General features: G+C 39.5%; 4 protein-coding genes across 4 annotated transcripts; all 4 read right to left on the reverse strand.

Moving 5' to 3' along the window:
• Positions 1-1,780: 1,780 nt before the first annotated feature.
• LOC135236479 (odorant receptor 131-2-like) lies at positions 1,781-3,523 on the reverse strand. The gene has a single exon (XM_064302902.1). The coding sequence runs from the start codon at positions 3,512-3,514 to the stop codon at positions 2,597-2,599; it is 918 nt and encodes a 305-aa protein (XP_064158972.1). The 5' UTR covers positions 3,515-3,523; the 3' UTR covers positions 1,781-2,596.
• A 3,078-nt stretch (positions 3,524-6,601) lies between these two features.
• On the reverse strand, positions 6,602-7,519 carry LOC135235728 (odorant receptor 131-2-like). Its single transcript, XM_064301514.1, has one exon. The coding sequence runs from the start codon at positions 7,517-7,519 to the stop codon at positions 6,602-6,604; it is 918 nt and encodes a 305-aa protein (XP_064157584.1).
• A 3,629-nt stretch (positions 7,520-11,148) lies between these two features.
• LOC135236657 (odorant receptor 131-2-like) lies at positions 11,149-12,939 on the reverse strand. Its single transcript, XM_064303143.1, has one exon. The coding sequence runs from the start codon at positions 12,889-12,891 to the stop codon at positions 12,034-12,036; it is 858 nt and encodes a 285-aa protein (XP_064159213.1). The 5' UTR covers positions 12,892-12,939; the 3' UTR covers positions 11,149-12,033.
• Positions 12,940-15,505: 2,566 nt separating this feature from the next.
• On the reverse strand, positions 15,506-17,253 carry LOC135236560 (odorant receptor 131-2-like). The gene is made up of 2 exons (XM_064303013.1): positions 17,225-17,253; positions 15,506-16,735 (listed from the first exon to the last, which is right to left on the reverse strand). Exon 2 carries the CDS (start codon positions 16,722-16,724, stop codon positions 15,807-15,809), a length of 918 nt encoding a protein of 305 aa, XP_064159083.1. The 5' UTR covers positions 16,725-16,735; positions 17,225-17,253; the 3' UTR covers positions 15,506-15,806.
• Between the last annotated feature and the right edge of the window lie 2,280 nt (positions 17,254-19,533).

A 19,533-nucleotide genomic window follows, 5' to 3' on the forward strand; every position in this document is an offset into this window, starting at 1 on the left:
TCATAAAACACTTGTGAAGATGATCATGTAAATGATCACCTTTTAAAAACACAATAAATTATTTCCCAGCAGCTAAATGTAAGTTGGTTAACTTGGAAACAATTTAATTTCCATGCATGCATCATATGTTGTAACTGCACAAATTAGTGCAAAACTGTGAGATGACTTGCTTTCACTTTCTATGCAGGTTAACTTTTGTAAACATGAAGTGATACCACTCATAAGGACACTAACTTTAAACCCTCACAGACTATGTCATCAAAAAAATTCTCCCATCAGGACAGTACTGTTTGGCAGCAGTTCATACTATGGTCCTGATTATAAATGTGTAAAAACTTTATTGAAGTTATTCATAGCATCACTATCAGAACTTCACATCTCTCATCTTCAATCAAACTGTGGAAGGGAATTATTCTCAAAAATCAGCGTCATTGTAAATTGGACTAGCCTAAATGCGGGCTACAGCTGCAGTGCATGCACAATGATAGTAGTCAAGTGCATGCAGCGACTGTCTCTGTGTATGCTTTCACTTTCAATGTAGGTCAATGTCTATAAACATAAACAGATAAATAGCACCATCCAAAAGGGCTATATACGACAATTTCTCCCATCAGGACAGCACTGTTGAGCAGCAGTTCATATTATGGTCCTGACTGTAAAAGGGTCAAAGCTTTATTGAATAAATGCATCACTCAGAGCAACACTATCATAATTTCATTTCTATATATTAAACCAATTTGGGGAAGGTAATTATTCCCAAAAATTACCATCGCCATATGTCACGCTACATGTAGGCTACAGCTACAGCACATTGAACAGTGCGTGTGGCATAACCATCTGTGCTTGAACCCAGGAAGATATTCTTTCAAACCATAATCTAGATTTTTTTGTTTAGGAGTTGCATGCTTTACTTTTCCTTTTTACATTACATGAGCACTTGTGGGTGAGAGCAGGATGGGCAGGAAGGAAGGATGAGCAACACCAGGCAATGAGGGGGACTTTATGTGGACCTTATGTGTGCATGGTATCTCAATGCTCTGCAGTTTACCCTTGGTGCTTGGACCCCCACATTGCTGCTTGCGGCCGCATTCATCATTATTATCCAAGCTATTCTTTTACAAAGTTTAGGTCACAAGAAAGGTCTTTAAGTGTGACTTAATTTCTACTTCAATCCCCAGCTTCAGTTCTGGTATCTGTTCATGAGAAATCAAAATTATGCATTGCAGCAGCAAGATGGTTCACAAGTATTCACTGCAGTATGTTTATCACCTATTGGTCACCTAACCTGGGTGCAAATGGGTGCAGTATGCGCCCTGTACATGCTCTACCAGGCTCAGAGACAGAGAGAAAGACAGACAGAGGTGGTGGTTAAACTGGCTTTAAGCTGCTATTAATCATTTTCAGATCACAGAAATCACAATTTTCAGTCTGCTGAATTATACTCACACTGGGTGGGGGGAATTAGTGTAAAACTAAAATGTACACTTTCCAATGGTTTCCATTACTCTCAGTTTTTTGTAGGGCTCAGGCACAACCATCCGGTAGGCCACAGTTCTGCAGCTGGGTCCTCCAGGCCTCTGGCTGGTGAAACTGGCCCAGTCCCAAACAGAGCCCTCTGGACCCGCAGATTACTGCCTCACAGATTGCAATGGCGTAGGTCATATATAACTTGTGTTTTTTTCACTAGAAATCTATTTAACCAAAAACTATTCCATAAGTGACACATTTTCCACATTGTAAAATACATCAGTCATCACTGGAATAGCTTCGTATTTATTAATGGAAAGGTGCTGCCACTGCATACATGTATTTTCACAATATGATTGCATACACTCTAGATTAAGTACACTGAAATAATTTGTTATTTAATTATTATTATTCAAAACTACTCCATTTTGTGATAATAATTTTATTGGGTAAAAGGGTGCACACAAAACAAAAATAAACAAGATATTCAAATTCAGGAAATCCCTTCAAGTGATTACTTTAAAATACCCAGCGTACACATGTGACAGTTTGTTGTTTAAAAGTGTAAAGACACATGTATACCTCAACACTGAGCTGAATCAAAACATTTTCCCTCACTGTCATCAGCAGATGGTACTATTTCGTACAACCTGGTGCTGGCAAGTAATTGTCTTGAAAGCCATGTCTTACGGGAATGAAAAAGGTCCCTACACACAGCCATGAGATGTCACTCGGTGTGTCGCAAATGTGCTGGTTTGTGATGTTGTGCTGGTGAGGAAACATAAAATGTACATGGTCAATGCCATTTTATTGGGCTTGGTCTAATGAAAGCTGTAATTACTACAGTTTTCTTCTTTCTCTGAAAAACATGGTCTTTTTTATTTTAAGGGATTGAGAAGTAACCTGGCCAAAGTTTTGTGGAAATTAAATTTATACAACGAAATGACTAGAAATAGAAGATGCAAAAAAAATTCACCTCTCCATTAAAACTAATGAAAACTTGACAAATTTTGCCATTATTGTTTAATCTTTGTGGGTTAAGATACCAATGTACACGGAAGGATTTTTTTTTCTGTGGCTTTCTCCATTTCGCTTTCGTTCTAAGCTGCTATACTTCCCCATAGAGGGGCTAGACCTTGCAGCTCATGTAATATTTCAGGGCAAGGCAAAACTGTTTATCCCTAAAGCCATAGATAAGGGGACTCAGGGCCCTTGAGACAATGGTAAAAGCAATGAAACTGAAGAATCGCATGTGCAGGAACAAGTGTGGACTGTGCTGCAAAACAATAGACAGTAAATAGGGGACCCACAGGTCGGCCATGCACAGAATGAGCTGCAGGCTGTGGAACAGGAGCGTGCGTCGCCCCTTTGACGCAGACTCTTTATTCTCTCCAGAGGCAGCCTGAGCTGCCAGCATGATCTTGGTGTAGCAGAACAGTATGATTATCAAAATAATACCGAAGTCCATCTGATTAAGTGTGACAAACATGAGGCGTTGCCACTCAGTCACCAGCATGATCTCGTAATGGCAAAAGGTGGGCACGGCAAAAAATTCTGGTGGGGCCGTGACAGTGACGATAATGAGATCCATAATGACCCTGATGGAGCTGAATGCCCAGATAATAGCGATGGCAGCCATGGTCCTGCCGGTGGTGGAAATGCTGGCATGTCTAAGCGGCATGCAGATGGCCACGTAGCGCTCCAGGCACATAGCGGTGATGGTGTAGGGCGTGTTTTTGACAACGATCCCCATGAGAATGCAGAGCACGATGCAGCGACCGACAGGTACAAGCACTTGAAAGTGGGTAAGCAGCACCACCAGGTCAATGAGCAGCAGGAGTAGACAGTCAGTCAGCAGGGTGTGAGCAAACAGGATGTAGCGTGCATCGCTCCGGAAAGCCTGCTTACTGAAGAAGGTGAAGAGCATGAGCATGTCAACATAGATGAAGAACCACATCAGCATCTGCCCTATGACTGTCCTCACCATCACCAGATTGTGGTCGCTATCAAGTAGAACCAGGTCCTTACTGCTACTGTTCTGATCCATGGCTCATACACCTGCGGTATACAGGAGAACATGGGAAACTAAGCAAATATTAATTGTGACTAATGCAACAGCACTTCTCACGGTAAAAACTGCTCTTCAGTACTGGTGTTCTGACTCAGAGAGAAGAAAAACAGTTTTAGGGATATAATCACATACAGAATATGTGTAATATTCATAATTCTTTCATTCATAGAATAAAATAGCCTTGACAATTTTCCCTGAAATATGCATTAAAGATATGTATGAATGATAAAAACAAAATATATTTAAACATATATGCTCTTCAGTTAATGATAATGCACAATTAAGAATTATGCAACATTAAGTAACTCTCAATATACAATAAATGTTTGTGACATTAAATCCATCCTATTATAGCTTCTTTAACAATACAGCACATGTTGCAGCAAAAGAGCCATTCACAGTGAACTGCAGTCAAAACAAATCTTATCTGCATAAGCTCTTATGTAGAAACCCTACTTACTCCCTTCTTTTCCATTTTTCGATGTTTTTTTTTTCAAATACAAAATAGGAAAGTCCATGCTGCATCTAAAGTTTGAAATGAATTGTAACTTCATCTTATGCCTGCATGAATTTTAAAAAGCACATTCATTTCTAATGAGCAAAATGTATTCAAAAAAGAAATAAAAAGGCCATTATGAACAGCAATTATGTCAATCTTGTTCTATATTACCTTGAATAATTCTTGACCTCAGATCCTCAGCAAAATGACAAATCACCTGAAAGCTTTTTCTTATATATAGAGGTGGGGCCTGATTATCTTCCACAAGGAACTGTTGAATATTACTGTATTGTTTACGTCAACAGGCCCATTGAGGATGTTTGTTACATGGGACCCAATCAAGAAGTCTTCAAGTTCCAGCTATGCAGGTGTCCCAGAGATGAATTATTTGAATATATGGTAAGGGATTAGGATATTTTAATTTTTTTTTTTTTTTGGAAGGAACAGTTCCTATGGAGTTGCTATGATCTATATTCAGTAAACAATGTGTCCTTAACTGTGACACTTAAAAAATGATTTATTTATTTTCAGGTATTACATTTTTATCTACTTTCCAGCAATGCACGTTATCAAAGCACTGACCTTGTTCACTAGTACAATTCATGCCAAATATTCGTAGTTATACTGATTGGTCCAAGTGTGTGCATTAATTCTCAGTAAAGGGACACCCCAGCCTTTTAACACTTCTAAAATCAATGCGCTACAAAATCCAACATTCTAAAGCTGTTAAATAGCAACATTATTATTATCGATTTTGAATTATTGTTACATCCCCTCCACTTTTCAATGTTCAATTTCACCAATTGCAACGTTAAATCACGCTTCTAGTTACTTTAGCTAGCTTCATTTAGGCTGCCAACCATCCTGCAAAATACGGTATTGTCCCTTATTTGATCAGTAGAATAGGCGTTCCGTATTTAACTACTATTGGCTACGGGACACATTTTCTTCTGTATCTTTGTGAACGATTATGTTAACAGTAACCGCAGTTTTGAATATAACTCAGTAGTTAGCTAGTTAGCTAGACGGGATAACGAGCATGCCGTGAGACCATTTTGACCCAAAACCCTGCTGAATTATAATATTAGCTTGCTTACAAGTGACGGCTGACCTATCATAAAGCTCGCTGGCGTTCAAACCCTGTTTCAGAGGGTCTTAGAAAGACGCTTATGTCTACACTGTGTGACCACACCATTTTAAAAAGCAAGACAGAGCTAGGGAGATGGATTTGTTTGAGTTATGGTTTCATGCCAATTTCTTAAATAATGTAATTACAAAAATGAACAAGATTGGTGCTAATTGTATGGTGTAAAACGAGAATGAATTATTTTTCCTGATAGGATCATTGTTACCATAGAATTAACGACCAGAGGTTTTTGCTTAACAACGGTGCACCACCATGCAAATAGAACTACCAACTGGAGTTTTGCATAACAACGGTACAAACAGAACTATCAACCAGTTTACCTTTTCAATTTAAATTTCAGTGTATTAAGTCGATAAAAATCAATAAATATAAAAGGGACTATGTATAGTCATTGTTGGTAGCCTGTCGTATAAGTGGAATAAAAACATCCGGACTGTCCTGTTGTTGAAAAATAACGTATCTATCCTACTTCAGGGGTGGGTAAGCGACCTCGACTCACCACCTCCGTCATGTAGGAATTATTTTCCAATAACGGGACACCCCGTCCTGGTTTATTCCTTACTTATTGAATGCATTGCAGACATTTGCTAGCTAGCTAAAGGTTAGCTATTTGTGCGGACATGCTCAGATTGTAACAAAGTTGAACTATAAGGCAATCTCCAAACTGCCAAGACTTTGTTATGTTATGATCGAGGCATACTGAATTATCTGTAGCCATATTTAATAAGTTGTGGTACCACCCGAGTGTGCATTTTAGTTTCATTTTAATTCCCCCCACCCAATGTGAGTATAATTCAGAAGACTGAAAATTGTGATTTCTGTGATTTGGAAAAAATTCTTAGCAGCTTAAAGCCAGTTTAACCACCACCTCTGTCTGTCTTTCTCTCTGTCTCTGGGCCTGGGCCGACTAACCTTCTTCAGTCACGTTTGCTGAATTGTAATTTTGAAATGTAGGGCAATCAGTCTCCTGGCTGATTATTGTTTAGATTAAATCTATGAAATCAATCAATCAATCAATTTTTATTTAAAGTGTAGAATCACCATGCAGCATGGTCCCAATACACTTTACAAATAATGCAGAACAAAGATGCATTAAAGAAAGAAAGAAAGAAAGAAAGGAAAATAAATGTAATTGAATAGACAATCTAAGAGATCAAATTTGAAATGTAGTATTTAAAACACAGTATTTAAAACGGTATTAAAACAAAGTTGACTAGAAATGACTAGAACTAGAAGATGCAAAGGCTGTAACAGCCTGGAGATTAGGTCACATGTTACAAATCTCACCTCTTCTTTAAAACTCATGCAAACCTTTTTGGGTCATGATGCCAATGTACCCAGAAGTATTTTTTTCTGTGGCTTTCTCTGTTACACATTCATACACACTCCTAAGCTGTTGCATTTCTCCAGAGAGGGGCTAGACCTTGCAGCTCATGTAATATTTCAGGGCAAGGCAAAACTTTTTATCCCTAAGGCCATAGATAAGGGGACTCAGGGCCCTGGAGACAACGGTAAAAGCAATGAAATTTAAGAATCGGAGGGTCTGATACCAGTATAGACTTTGCTTCTGAACAACAACCAAAATATAGGGGGTCCACAGGTCGGCCATGCACAGAAAGAGCTGCAGGCCGTGGAGCAGGAGCGTGCGTCGCCCCTTTGAAACAGACTGCTTATTCTCTCCAGAGGCAGCCTGAGCTGCCAGCATGATCTTGGTGTAGCAGAACAGCAAGATCACCACAATAATACCGAAGTCCACCTGATTAAATGTGACAAACATGAGGCGTTGCCACTCAGTCACCAGCATGATCTCGTAATGGCAAAAGGTGGGCTTGGCAAAGTATTCTGGCGGGGCCTTGACAGAGACGATAATGAGATCCATGATGACTCTGACGGAGCTGCATGCCCAGACAACAGCGATGGCAGCCATGGTCCTGCCGGTGGTGGAAATGCTGGCATGTCTAAGCGGCATGCAGATGGCCACGTAGCGCTCCAGGCACATAGCGGTGATGGTGTAGGGCGTGTTTTTGGAGGTAATCCCCATTAGAATGCAAAGCACAATGCAGTGACTGACAGGTACAAGCACACTGAAGTGGATAAGCAGCACCACCAGGTCAGTGAGCAGCAGGAGTAGACAGTCAGCCATCAGGGTGTGAGCAAACAGGATGTAGCGTGCATTGGTCCGGAAAGCCTGCTTACTGAAGAAGGTGAAGAGCATGAGCATGTCAACACAGATGAAAAACCACACCAGCATTTGCCCTATGACTGTCCTCACCATCACCAGATTGTGGTAGCTATCAGCTAGAACTTGGTCCTTACTGCTGCTGTTCTGATACATGGCTCATACACCTGCAGTATACAGGAGAACATGGGAAACTAAGCAAATATTAATTGTGATTAATACAGCACTTCTCACGGTAAACACTACTCTTCAGTACTGATGTTCTGACTCAGAGAGCAGAAAAACTGTTTTAGGGATATAATCACATATAGAATATGTGTAATATTCATAATTCTTTATTCATAAAATAAAATAGCCTTGACAATTTTCCCTGAAATATGCATTAAAGATATGTATGAATGATAAAACAAAATATATTTAAGCATATTATTTGCTCTTCTGTTAATGATAATGAATAAGAATTATGCAACATTAAGTAACTCTCAATATACAATAAGTGTTCGTGACATTAAATGCATCCTATTATAGCTTCTGTAACAATACAGGACATGTTGCAAAAAAAGAGCCATTCACAGTGAACTGTAGTCAAAACAAATCTCATCTGCATAAGTTCTTATATAGAAACTCTTATGAAAAGCTATCATGTCAATCTAGTTCCATATTACCTTGAATAGTTCTTGACATCAAATCCTCGGCAAAATGACAAATGAGTCGAAAGCTTTTCGTTATATATAGAGGTGGGGCCTGATTCTCTTTCGGATGGAACTGTTGAATATTACTGTATTGTTTACGAATGTCAGCAGGCCCCTTGAGGATGTTTGTTACATGGGACCCAATCAAAAGGTCTTCAAGATCCAGCTATGCTGGTGTCCCAGAGATGAATTATTTGAATATATGGTAAGGGATTAGGATTTCTTTTTTTTTTCTTCTTTTTTTGGGAGGAACAGTTCCTATGGAGTTGCTATGATCTATATTCAGTAAACAATGTGTCCTTAACTGTGACACTTAAAAAAATGATTTTTTTATTTTCAGGTATTACATTTTTATCTACTTTCCAGCAATGTGTCCATTATCAAAGCACTGACCTTGTTCACTAGTACATTTCATGTCAAATATTCGTAGTTATACTGATTGGTCCAAGTGTGTGCATTAATTCTCAGTAAAGGGACACCCCGGCCTTTTAACACTTCTAAAATCAATGCGCTACAAAATCCAACATTCTAAAGCTGTTAAACAGCAACATTATTATTATCGTTATGAATTATTGTTACATCCCCTCCACTTTTCAATGTTCAATTTCACCAATTTCAACGTTAAATCACACTTCTAGTTACTGTGGCTAGCTTCATTTAAGCTGCCAACCATCCTGCAAAATACGGTATCGTCCCTTATTTGGTCAGTAGAATGCTACCCGTCATATTTGGAATAAACACATCCGACCTGTCATGTTGTTGAAAATTAACGTATAGCCTACTTCGGGGGTGGTTAAGGGACCTTGGCTTACCACGTTCGTCGCCTATTATTTTCCAATAACGGGACACCCCGTCCTGGTTTATTGGACAGCGCGTTGTGGTTTATTCCTTACAATACTATCATCAGCAGTTCCAGAATGTTCAATGAGATATTTGTATAGAGGGATTTAAATATAGTGTTATGCCATTATCACATCGTACAGCCATCCAGGACCATTGTCCAGCAGAACAGTGAAACAAGAAACAGGTAATATTTTCAAAAAACTGGATGAACAATTGAAGTTCAATTGAGACAATTGAGTTTTTTTTTACTTTCGAAGAAAAAAAAGTGCAGATTTCTTTACATGAAACTGAATGTGCCCTCTATGCCAAACCTTGATAGATAAGCAAGGCAAAATGAAAGGTGAAGCTCATTCCAATAGCAAAGTCTCAAGACCATGGTACAAGGGAATCTACCCTCAGTAAGTAAAGTAATTACAGTATGCCCAACACTAATATGACCCTACACATACAGTACATTGGATCCAAACAGACAGAACTACTGGCAGCAAACTGTAAAAGTCACAATTGACATTGAATCAAAATCTTATTCCCCTCCTCATTGAAACTTGACATTGTCTGCAGGTGTACTCAGGCCCAGAATAACGTAACAACTCCACAGAGAATCCTTGTTTTCTCGACAAAAGAACAAACATGATGGTGCAATGAGGCACGTGTCTCAGGAGTTGTCTGTTAATATTTAATGTCTGTGTTTTCACTGTGGTGGGAAGGGGGGGGGGGGGGCTCCCTGGAGCTTTCTGGCAAGAACTCTCTCCCTGCATGGCACACACAGGCCTACAGAGCTGGAAGTGTGCTGCTGCGCCACACTGCTATGGTGCAATCTCCTCGGTCGTGTTTCATCATGTGGAGCTGGGCCACTAACAAGGAGGCGAGGGCCTGAAATGTAAGGAAATCCAAAATAATTATTGTTGGGCTCTCCCCTGTAATCTCAGAAGGTAAACAAACACAAAGACAACTCAGACAACTCTCAGGCAAATTCTGAGGCGTGTAAAATTGCACCATCATGTTTGCTGTTTGCTCAAATAAAATGTGTCAGTGATCAAACAATGCCCTCAGTTTGTCTCTCTCACCACATGTATAAAATTAGTCTCATTGTGGCAGTCAACACTCTTAATTCCACTGACTGCAGGTATGAAAGGCCTCTTTTTGGGTTTTTGTCCAGTGTGAAAATTCACTCACACAAGCAAAAATGGCGAATCCCAAACAAATATCTGGCTGTTAAACGTTTCACTTAGTACGAGTGTTGTCTTATAATAGTAAAATATTCCGCCCCCAATGACATCATCAGTAAACCGTACATCCCGAATCTGTGAGCTCCAGTGCATCCATGTGTGGCAGGTGGCACCTTCTGTCTGGCTGCCTGCATCGGCAAAGCAGTCAGCCGAAATGCAGGTACTGCGCAGCCCCCAGTCTCACTGATGGGGGCTGCCTGAGTGCTGCAGTGAGGGACAGCTGCACCTCCTTCACTAAGGACCAGCTGCAGCCGGTCTTGTTGAACAGACAGTATGCATTCCTGGAGGAGGAGAGGCTGATGGTTCTCTCCAGTGTGGGCACGGTACCTCAGTGGCTGAATCCCGTTCTCTGGACTTGTGCACTTAAAGGCACATTCCCAAGTCCATGAGGGCTTAGGGCTGTCCCATTGTCAAAACAGCTTTTTTTGTGAGGGCTCTTATCTCTATCTGCCCTCTTGTTAAGCCCAGCCTTATTCATGCTGTCATTTTCTGACGCAATAAACACAACGTATTTCATCTCTTCTCATTCACCCCCCTCTTATGTCATTTTCCTTTCAAAAGGTATAAGAATTTACGTATTTTAAGTAAATTCTTAAATAATAATCGGAGACACTCTTCAGTGCACCCCCCTGATGGTTGTGCCTGACTCCTACAAAAAACTGAATGGAAACCAATGGAAAGTGTACATTTTAGTTTCATTCTAATTCCCCCCACCCAATGTGAGTATGATTCAGCAGACTGAAAATTGTGATTTCTGTGATTTGGAAAAAAATTCCAACTTGTATTGTTCTCTAGAGATCAATTAATCCAAAAACTACTCCATAAGTGACATATTTCATACAATATAAAATACATTAGTCTTCACTGAAATTGCATCATTATTATTAATGGAAACATGCAGACAAAATGGTAAAATGTACCGCCACTACATACATGTATTGAGACAATATCGTTGTGAGCACTCTAGAAGTACAATGAAATTACTTGTCAATATGAAACAGTACTCAATTTTGGGATAATTTCAAAATTTTATTGGGCGAAAGGGAACACACACACAAAAGCATACAAGATATTAAAATTCAGGTAATAAATTCAAGTGAGCCTATCAAAATAACCAGCTTTCTCATGTGAGAGTCTGTTGTTAAAATGAGGTATAATTGTGAAGACACACATGTGTACCTCATGACTGAGCTGATCTGGAAATGGCACGATTATCTACAATCTGGTGGCAACTGATTGTCTAAAAAGCCATTTCTTGCAGGAATGAAGAACAGCCCTACACCCAGCCATGAGATGTCACTGGACGTCATAGATGTGGCAGTTCGTATTGTTATACAGGTGGGGAAACACAAAATTTACATAGTGAATACCATTAATTGCTGAACTAAATGTGCTTAGGTCAATAAAAGCTGCAATTCCCGATGCACTAGTTACAATTTTATAAAAAAAATCTGATTAAAACAGAAAAATGTTTAGTTATATGTGTTCATATAAACAATTTCATTACTCCTACTTCCTTTCCAGAAAAATGTGTGACCTTTTAATTTTATAAGGAATTGAGATCAATTGATATCAAGCATGGGACACTAGCACACAGCTTGTGCACCGACTAACCTTCTTCAGTCACGTTTGCCAAATTGTAATTTTGAAATGTAGGGCGATCAGTTTCCTGGCTGATTATTTTTTGGATGAAATATATGAAATATAAAATGACTAGAACAAGAAGATGCAAAGGGAGTAACACACTGGAGATTAGGTCACAGTTTACAAATGTCACCTTTTCATTAAAACTCACGCAAACCCCTTTGGGTCATGATACCAATGTACACAGAAGTCTTTTTTCTGTGGCTTTCTCTGTTACGCATTCATACACACTCCTAAGCTGCTACATTTCTCCAGAGAGGGGCTAGACCTTGCAGCTCATGTAATATTTCAGGGCAAGGCAAAACTTTTTATCCCTAAGGCCATAGATAAGGGGACTCAGGGCCCTGGAGACAATGGTAAAAGCAATGAAATTTAAGAATCGGATGGTCTCATGCCAGTATAGACTTTGCTTCTGAACAACAGCCAAAATATAGGGGGTCCACAGGTCGGCCATGCACAGAATGAGCTGCAGGCCGTGGAGCAGGAGCGTGCGTCGCCCCTTTGACACAGACTGCTTATTCTCTCCAGAGGCAGTCTGAGCTGCCAGCATGATCTTGGTGTAGCAGAACAGCAAGATCACCACAATAATACCGAAGTCCACCTGATTAAATGTGATATACATGAGGCGGTGCCACTCAGTCACCAGCATGATGTCATAACGGCAGAAGGTGGTCTTGGCAAAATACCCAGGTGGGGCCTTGACAGAGACGATAATAAGATCTATGATGACTCTGACCGAGCTGAACGCCCAGACGACAGCGATGGCAGCCATGGTCCTGCCGGTGGTGGAGATGCTGGCGTGTCTAAGCGGCATGCAGATGGCCACGTAGCGCTCCAGGCACATGGCGGTGATGGTGTAGGGCGTGTTTTTGACAACAATCCCCATGAGAATGCAGAGCACGATGCAGTGACCGACAGGCAAAAGAACACGGAAGTGAATAAGCAGCACCACCAGGTCTGTGAGCAGCAGGAGTAGACAGTCAGCCATCAGAGTGTGAGCAAACAGGATGTAGCGGGCATTGGTCCGGAAAGCCTGCTTACTGAAGAAGGTGAAGAGCATGAGCATGTCAACACAGATGAAGAACCACACCAGCATTTGCCCTATGACCGTTCTCACCATCACCAGATTGTGGTAGCTATCAAGTAGAACCAGGTCCTTACTGCTGCTGTTCTGATCCATGGCTCATACACCTGCAGTATACAGGAGAACATGGGAAACTAAGCAAATATTAATTGTGATTAATACAGCACTTCTCACGGTAAACACTACTCTTCAGTACTGATGTTCTGACTCAGAGAGAAGAAAAACAATTTTAGGGATATAATCACATCCAGAATATGTGTAATATTCATAATTCTTTCATTCATAAAATAAAATTGTATTGACAATTTTCCCTGAAATATGCATTAAAGATATGTATGAATGATAAAACAAAATATATTTACACATACTATTTTAAGAATTATGCAACATTAAGTAACTCTAAATATATAATAAGTGTTTGTGATTCCTATTATAGCTTCTGTAACAATACAGCACATGTTGCAACAAAAGAGCCATTCACAGTGAACTGTAGTCAAAACAAATCTCATCTGCATAAGCTCTTATATAGAAACTCTTATGAAAAGCTATCATGTCAATCTAGTTCCATATTACCTTGAATAGTTCTTGACATTAGATCCTCGGCAAAATGACAAATGAGTCAAAAGCTTTTCGTTATATATAGAGGTGGGGCCTGATTCTCTTTCGGATGGAACTGTTGAATATTACTGTATTGTTAATGAACGTCAACAGGCCCCTTGAGGATGTTTGTTACATGGGACCCAATCAAAAAGTCTTCAAGTTCCAGCTATGCTGGTGTCCCAGAGAGTAATGATTTGAATATCTGAGTGAGGCTACTGCTTGGCGAATGCTACTGCTGAACACCTCCTGTTTTTTGTTTTTTTTTGTTTTGTTTTGTTTTGGAAAGAACAGTTCCTATGGAGTTGCTATGATCTATATTGAATAAACAATCTGTCCTTAATTGTGACACTTCAAATATTTATTTATTTTCACGTATTAAATTTTTATCTACTTTCCACAATGATGTCCGTTATCAAAGCGCTGGTCTTGTTCATTAGTACAATTCAGGTAAAATATTCGTAGTTATACAGCTTGGTCCAAGGGTGTGCATTAATTCTCAGTGAAGAGACACACCTCACTTTTAACAGTTCTAAAATCAATGCGCTACAAAATCCAACATTCTAAAGCCGTTAAACAGCAACATTATTATTTCGATTTTGAATAATTGTTACATCCCCTCCCCTTTTCAAAGTTCAATTTCACAACTGACTGCAACGTTAAATCACGCTTCTAGTTACTTTAGCTAGCTTCATTTAGGTTGCCAGCCATCCCTCAAAATACGGTATCGTCACTTATGTGGTCAGTAGAATAGGCGTTCCGTATTTAACTACTATTGGCTATGGGACGTATTTTAGTCCGTATCTTTGTGAACAATTGCATCAGTAGTAACCGCTGTTTTGAATATAAGTAAGTAGTTTGATAGCTAGCTAGCCGGGATAACAAGCATGCCGTGAAACCATTTTGAACCAAAACCCTGCTGAATTATAATTTGGCCAGGTGACGAATGGCGGCGAAGCTATCATAAAGCTAGCTGGCAGTTTTCAGAGCATCTTAGAAAGACGCTAATGTCTACACTGCGTGACCACACCATTTTAAAAAGCAAGACAGAGCTAGGGAGATGTATTTGTTTGAGTTATGGTTTCATGCTATTTTCTAAATAATGTAATGACAAAAATGACCAAAATTGGTGCTAAGTGTATGGTGTAAAATGAGAAGGAACTATTTTTCCTGATAGGATCATTGTTTTCGTAGAATTAACGACCAGAGGTTTTTGCATAACAACGGTACAAACAGAACTATCAACCAGTGTTTACCTTTTCCAATTTCAATTTCAGTTAAGTCGATAAAAATAAATAAATATAAAAGTGACTATGTATAGTCATTGTTGTCAATCTGTCGTATAAGTGGAATAAAAGCATCCGGACTGTCCTGTTGTTGAAAAATAACGTATCTATCCTACTTCAGGGGTGGGTAAGTGACCTCGGCTCACCACCTCCGTCATGTAGGAATTATTTTCCAATAACGGGACACCCCGTCTTGGTTTATTCCTTACTTATTGTATGCATTGCAGACATTTTCTGGCTGGTTAAGGGTTAGCTATTTGTGCGGACATGCTCAGATTGTAAAAAAGTTTAACTTTAAGGCAATCTCCAAACTGCCAAGACTTTGTTATGTTATGATCGAGGTATACTGAATTATCTGTAGCCATATTTAATAAGTTGTAGTACCACCCAAGTGTGCATTTTAGTTTCGTTTTAATTCCCCCCACCCAATGTGAGTATAATTCAGAAGACTGAAAATTGTGATTTCTGTGATTTGGAAAAAATTCTTAGCAGCTTAAAGCCAGTTTCACCACCACCTCTGTCTGTCTTTCTCTCTGTCTCTGGGCCTGGGCCGACTAACCTTCTGCAGTCACGTTTGCTGAATTGTAATTTTGAAATGTAGGGCGATCAGTCTCCTGGCTGATTATTGTTTAGATGAAATCTATGAAATCAATCAATCAATCAATCAATCAATTTTTATTTAAAGTGTAGAATCACCATGCAGCATGGTCCCAATACACTTTACAAATAATGCAGAACAGAGATGCATTAAAGAAAGAAAGAAAGAAAGGAAAATAAATGTAATTGAATAGAAAATCTAAGAGATCAAATTTGAAATGTAGTATTTAAAACACAGTATTTAAAACGGTATTAAAACAAAGTTGACTAGAAATTACTAGAACTAGAAGATGCAAAGGCTGTAACAGCCTGGAGATTAGGTCACATGATACAAATCTCACCTCTTCATTAAAACTCATGCAAACCTTTTTGAGTCATGATACCAATGTACACAGAAGTATTTTTTTCTGTGGCTTTCTCTGTTACACATTCATACACACTCCTAAGCTGCTACATTTCTCCAGAGAGGGGCTAGACCTTGCAGCTCATGTAATATTTCAGGGCAAGGCAAAACTTTTTATCCCTAAGGCCATAGATAAGGGGACTCAGGGCCCTGGAGACAATGGTAAAAGCAATGAAATTTAAGAATCGGATGGTCTCATGCCAGTATAGACTTTGCTTCTGAACAACAGCCAAAATATAAGGGGTCCACAGGTCGGCCATGCACAGAATGAGCTGCAGGCCATGGAGCAGGAGCGTGCGTCTCCCCTTTGAAACAGACTGCTTATTCTCTCCAGAGGCAGCCTGAGCTGCCAGCATGATCTTGGTGTAGCAGAACAGCAAGATCACCACAATAATACCGAAGTCCACCTGATTAAATGTGACATACATGAGATTGTGCCACTCAGTCACCAGCATGACCTGGTAAAAGCAGAAGGTGGGCTTGGCAAAGTATTCTGGCGGGGCCTTGACAGAGACGATAATGAGATCTATGAAGGCCCGGACGGAGCTGCATGCCCAGACGACAGCGATGGCAGCCATGGTCCTGCCGGTGGTGGAAATGCTGGCGTGTCTAAGCGGCATGCAGATGGCCACGTAGCGCTCCAGGCACATAGCGGTGATGGTGTAGGGCGTGTTTTTAACGCCGATTCCCATGAGAACGCAGAGCACAATGCAGTGACTGACAGGCAAAAGAACACCGAAGTGGATAAGCAGCACCACCAGGTCAGTGAGCAGCAGGAGTAGACAGTCAGCCATCAGGGTGTGAGCAAACAGGATGTAGCGGGCATTGGTCCGGAAAGCCTGCTTACTGAAGAAGGTGAAGAGCATGAGCATGTCAACACAGATGAAGAACCACACCAGCATTTGCCCTATGACTGTCCTCACCATCATCAGATTGTGGTAGCTATTAAGTAGAACTAGGTCCTTACTGCTGCTGTTCTGATCCATGGCTCATACACCTGCTGTACACAGGAGAACATGGGAAACTAAGCAAATATTAATCGTGATTAATACAGCACTTCTCACGGTAAACACTGCACTTCAGTACTGATGTTCTGACTCAGAGAGCAGAAAAACTGTTTTAGGGATATAATCACATATAGAATATGTGTAATATTCATAATTCTTTTATTCATAAAATAAAATTGTATTGACAATTTCCCCTGAAATATGCATTAAATATATGTATGAATGATAAAACAAAATATATTTACACATACTATTTGCTCTTCAGTTAATAATAATGCAAAATTAAGAATTATGCAACATTAAGTAACTCTCAATATACAATAAGTGTTTGTGACATTAAATGCTTCCTATTATAGGTTCTGTAACAATACAGCACATGTTGCAACAAAAGAGCCATTCACAACCCAAATCTCATCTACATAAGCTCTTATATAGAAACTCTTATGGAAAGCTATCATGTCAATCTAGTTCCATATTACCTTGAATAGTTCTTGACATCGGATCCTCGGCAAAATGACAAATGAGTCGAAAGCTTTTCGTTATATATAGAGGTGGGGCCTGATTCTCTTTCGGATGGAACTGTTGAATATTATTGTATTGTTTACGAACGTCAACAGTCCCCTTGAGGATGTTTGTTACATGGGACCCAATCAAGATATCTTCAAGTTAATGCTGGTGTCCCAGAGAGTAATTATTTGAATATCTGAGTGAGGTTACTGCTTGGCAAATGCTACTGCTGAACCCCTCCTGTTTTTTTTTTTTTTTGTTTTTTTTTTGTTTGTTTTGTTTTGTTTTTGAAGGAACAGTTCCTATGGAGTTGCTATGATCTATATTTAATAAACAATGTGTCCTTAATTGTGACACTTCTATTATTTTTTTATTTTCACATATTAAATTTTCATCTACTTTCCAGCAATAATGTCCGTTATCAAAGAACTGGCCTTGTTCACTAGTACATTGCATGTAAAATATTCATAGTTATACTGATCGGTCCAAGGGTGTGCATTAATTCTCAGTGAAGAGACACACCTCACTTTTAACAGTTCTAAAATCAATGCGCTACAAAATCCAACATTCTAAAGCCGTTAAACAGCAACATTATTCTTTTGAATAATTGTTAGATCCCCTCCCCTTTTCAACGTTCAATTTCACAATTGAATGCAACGTTAAATCACGCTTATAGTTACTGTAGCTAGCTTCATTTAGGTTGCCAGCCATCCCTCAAAATACGGTATCGTCACTTATTTGGTCAGTAGAATAGGCGTTCCGTATTTAACTACTATTGGCTATGGGACGTATTTTATTCCGTATCTTTGTGAACAATTGCATCGGTAGTAACCGCTGTTTTGAATATAAGTAAGTAGTTTGATAGCTAGCTAGCCGGGATAACAAGCATGCCGTGAAACCATTTTTAGGGAGATGGATTTGTTTGAGTTATGGTTTCATGCCATTTTCTTAAATTATGTAATGACAAAAATGACCAAAATTGGTGCTAATTGTATGGTGTAAAACGAGAAGGACCTATTTTTCCTGATAGATCATTGATTTCGTAGAATTAACGACCAGAGGTTTTTGCATAACAACGGTACAAACCGAGCTACCAACCAGAGTTTACCTTTTCAATTTCAATTTCAGTTAAGTCGATAAAAATCAATAAATATAAAAGTAACAATTGTTGGCAACCAGTCGTATAAGTGGAATAAAAACATCCGGACTGTCCCATTGTTGAAAAATAATGTATAGCCTACTTTGGAGGTGGGTAAGCGATCTCGGCTCACCACCTCCGTCATGTCGGAATTATTTTCCAATAACGGGACACCCCCATCTTGGTTCATTCCTTACTTATTGTATGCATTGCAGACATTTTCTGGCTAGCTAAGGGTTAGCTATTTGTGTGGATATGCTCAGAATGCCTTAAAGTTCTATTTTGTTACAATCTCCAAACTGCCAAGACTTTGTTATGTTATGAGGCTTACTGAATTATCTGTAGCCATATTTAATAAATTGTGGTGGCCATGCTGGTCTTAAGCCCACGCGGACATGGAGAGAACATGCAAACTCCACACAGAAGGGCCTCAGGCCGAGATTCGACCCACAACCTTCTTACTGTGAGGCGACCACCGTACCACCCAAGTGTACATTTTAGTTTTGTTTTAATTTCCCCCCACCCAATGTGAGTATAATTCAGAAGACTGAAAATTGTGATTTCTGTGATTTGGAAAAAATTCTTAGCAGCTTAAACCAGTTTAACCACCACCTCTGTCTGTCTTTCTCTCTGTCTCTGAGCCTGGTAGAGCATGTACAGGGCGCATACTGCACCCATCTAGGTTAGGTGACCAATATGTGATAAACATACTGCAGTGAATACTTGTGAACTGTCTTGCTGCTGTGATGGAGAATTTTGATTTCTCATGAACAGATACCAGAACTGAAGCTGGGGATTGAAGTAATAATGAAGTCACACTTTAGAGACTTTTCTTGTGACTTTCCAAGTTAGTCAGCTTACATTTAGCTCCTAGGAAATCATTTACTGTGTTTTTAAAAGGTGATCATCTTTACACAGACGTGTTTTTTGAAATGTCATAGTCCAACGAATATAGAAATGTCAGTCTTGTTGTCTTGATGTATTCCAGGGGTTAGGGGTTTTTAACCTCAAAAAGTCCAATGTAGTTCTGTTAAGGAAAGACGAAACAATTTGCGAGGCCATTATTCTTGTGGAAAACAGAATATAGCTATATTGTCAAGGCTCAGGAACTAGACATGTCAGTTGTGTGTGTGTGGTGGATGG

The sequence above is a fragment of the Anguilla rostrata genome, chromosome 12 (genome assembly GCF_018555375.3).
Source record: "Anguilla rostrata isolate EN2019 chromosome 12, ASM1855537v3, whole genome shotgun sequence".
Classification (NCBI taxonomy): Eukaryota; Metazoa; Chordata; class Actinopteri; order Anguilliformes; family Anguillidae; genus Anguilla; species Anguilla rostrata.

Excerpts from the sequence above, each read along its gene's own strand:
- LOC135236657 (XM_064303143.1), bottom strand. The coding sequence starts at position 12,891 with ATGGTGAGAACGGTCATAGGGCAAATGCTGGTGTGGTTCTTCATCTGT.
- LOC135236479 (XM_064302902.1), bottom strand. The coding sequence starts at position 3,514 with ATGGATCAGAACAGTAGCAGTAAGGACCTGGTTCTACTTGATAGCGAC.
- LOC135235728 (XM_064301514.1), bottom strand. The coding sequence starts at position 7,519 with ATGTATCAGAACAGCAGCAGTAAGGACCAAGTTCTAGCTGATAGCTAC.
- LOC135236560 (XM_064303013.1), bottom strand. The coding sequence starts at position 16,724 with ATGGATCAGAACAGCAGCAGTAAGGACCTAGTTCTACTTAATAGCTAC.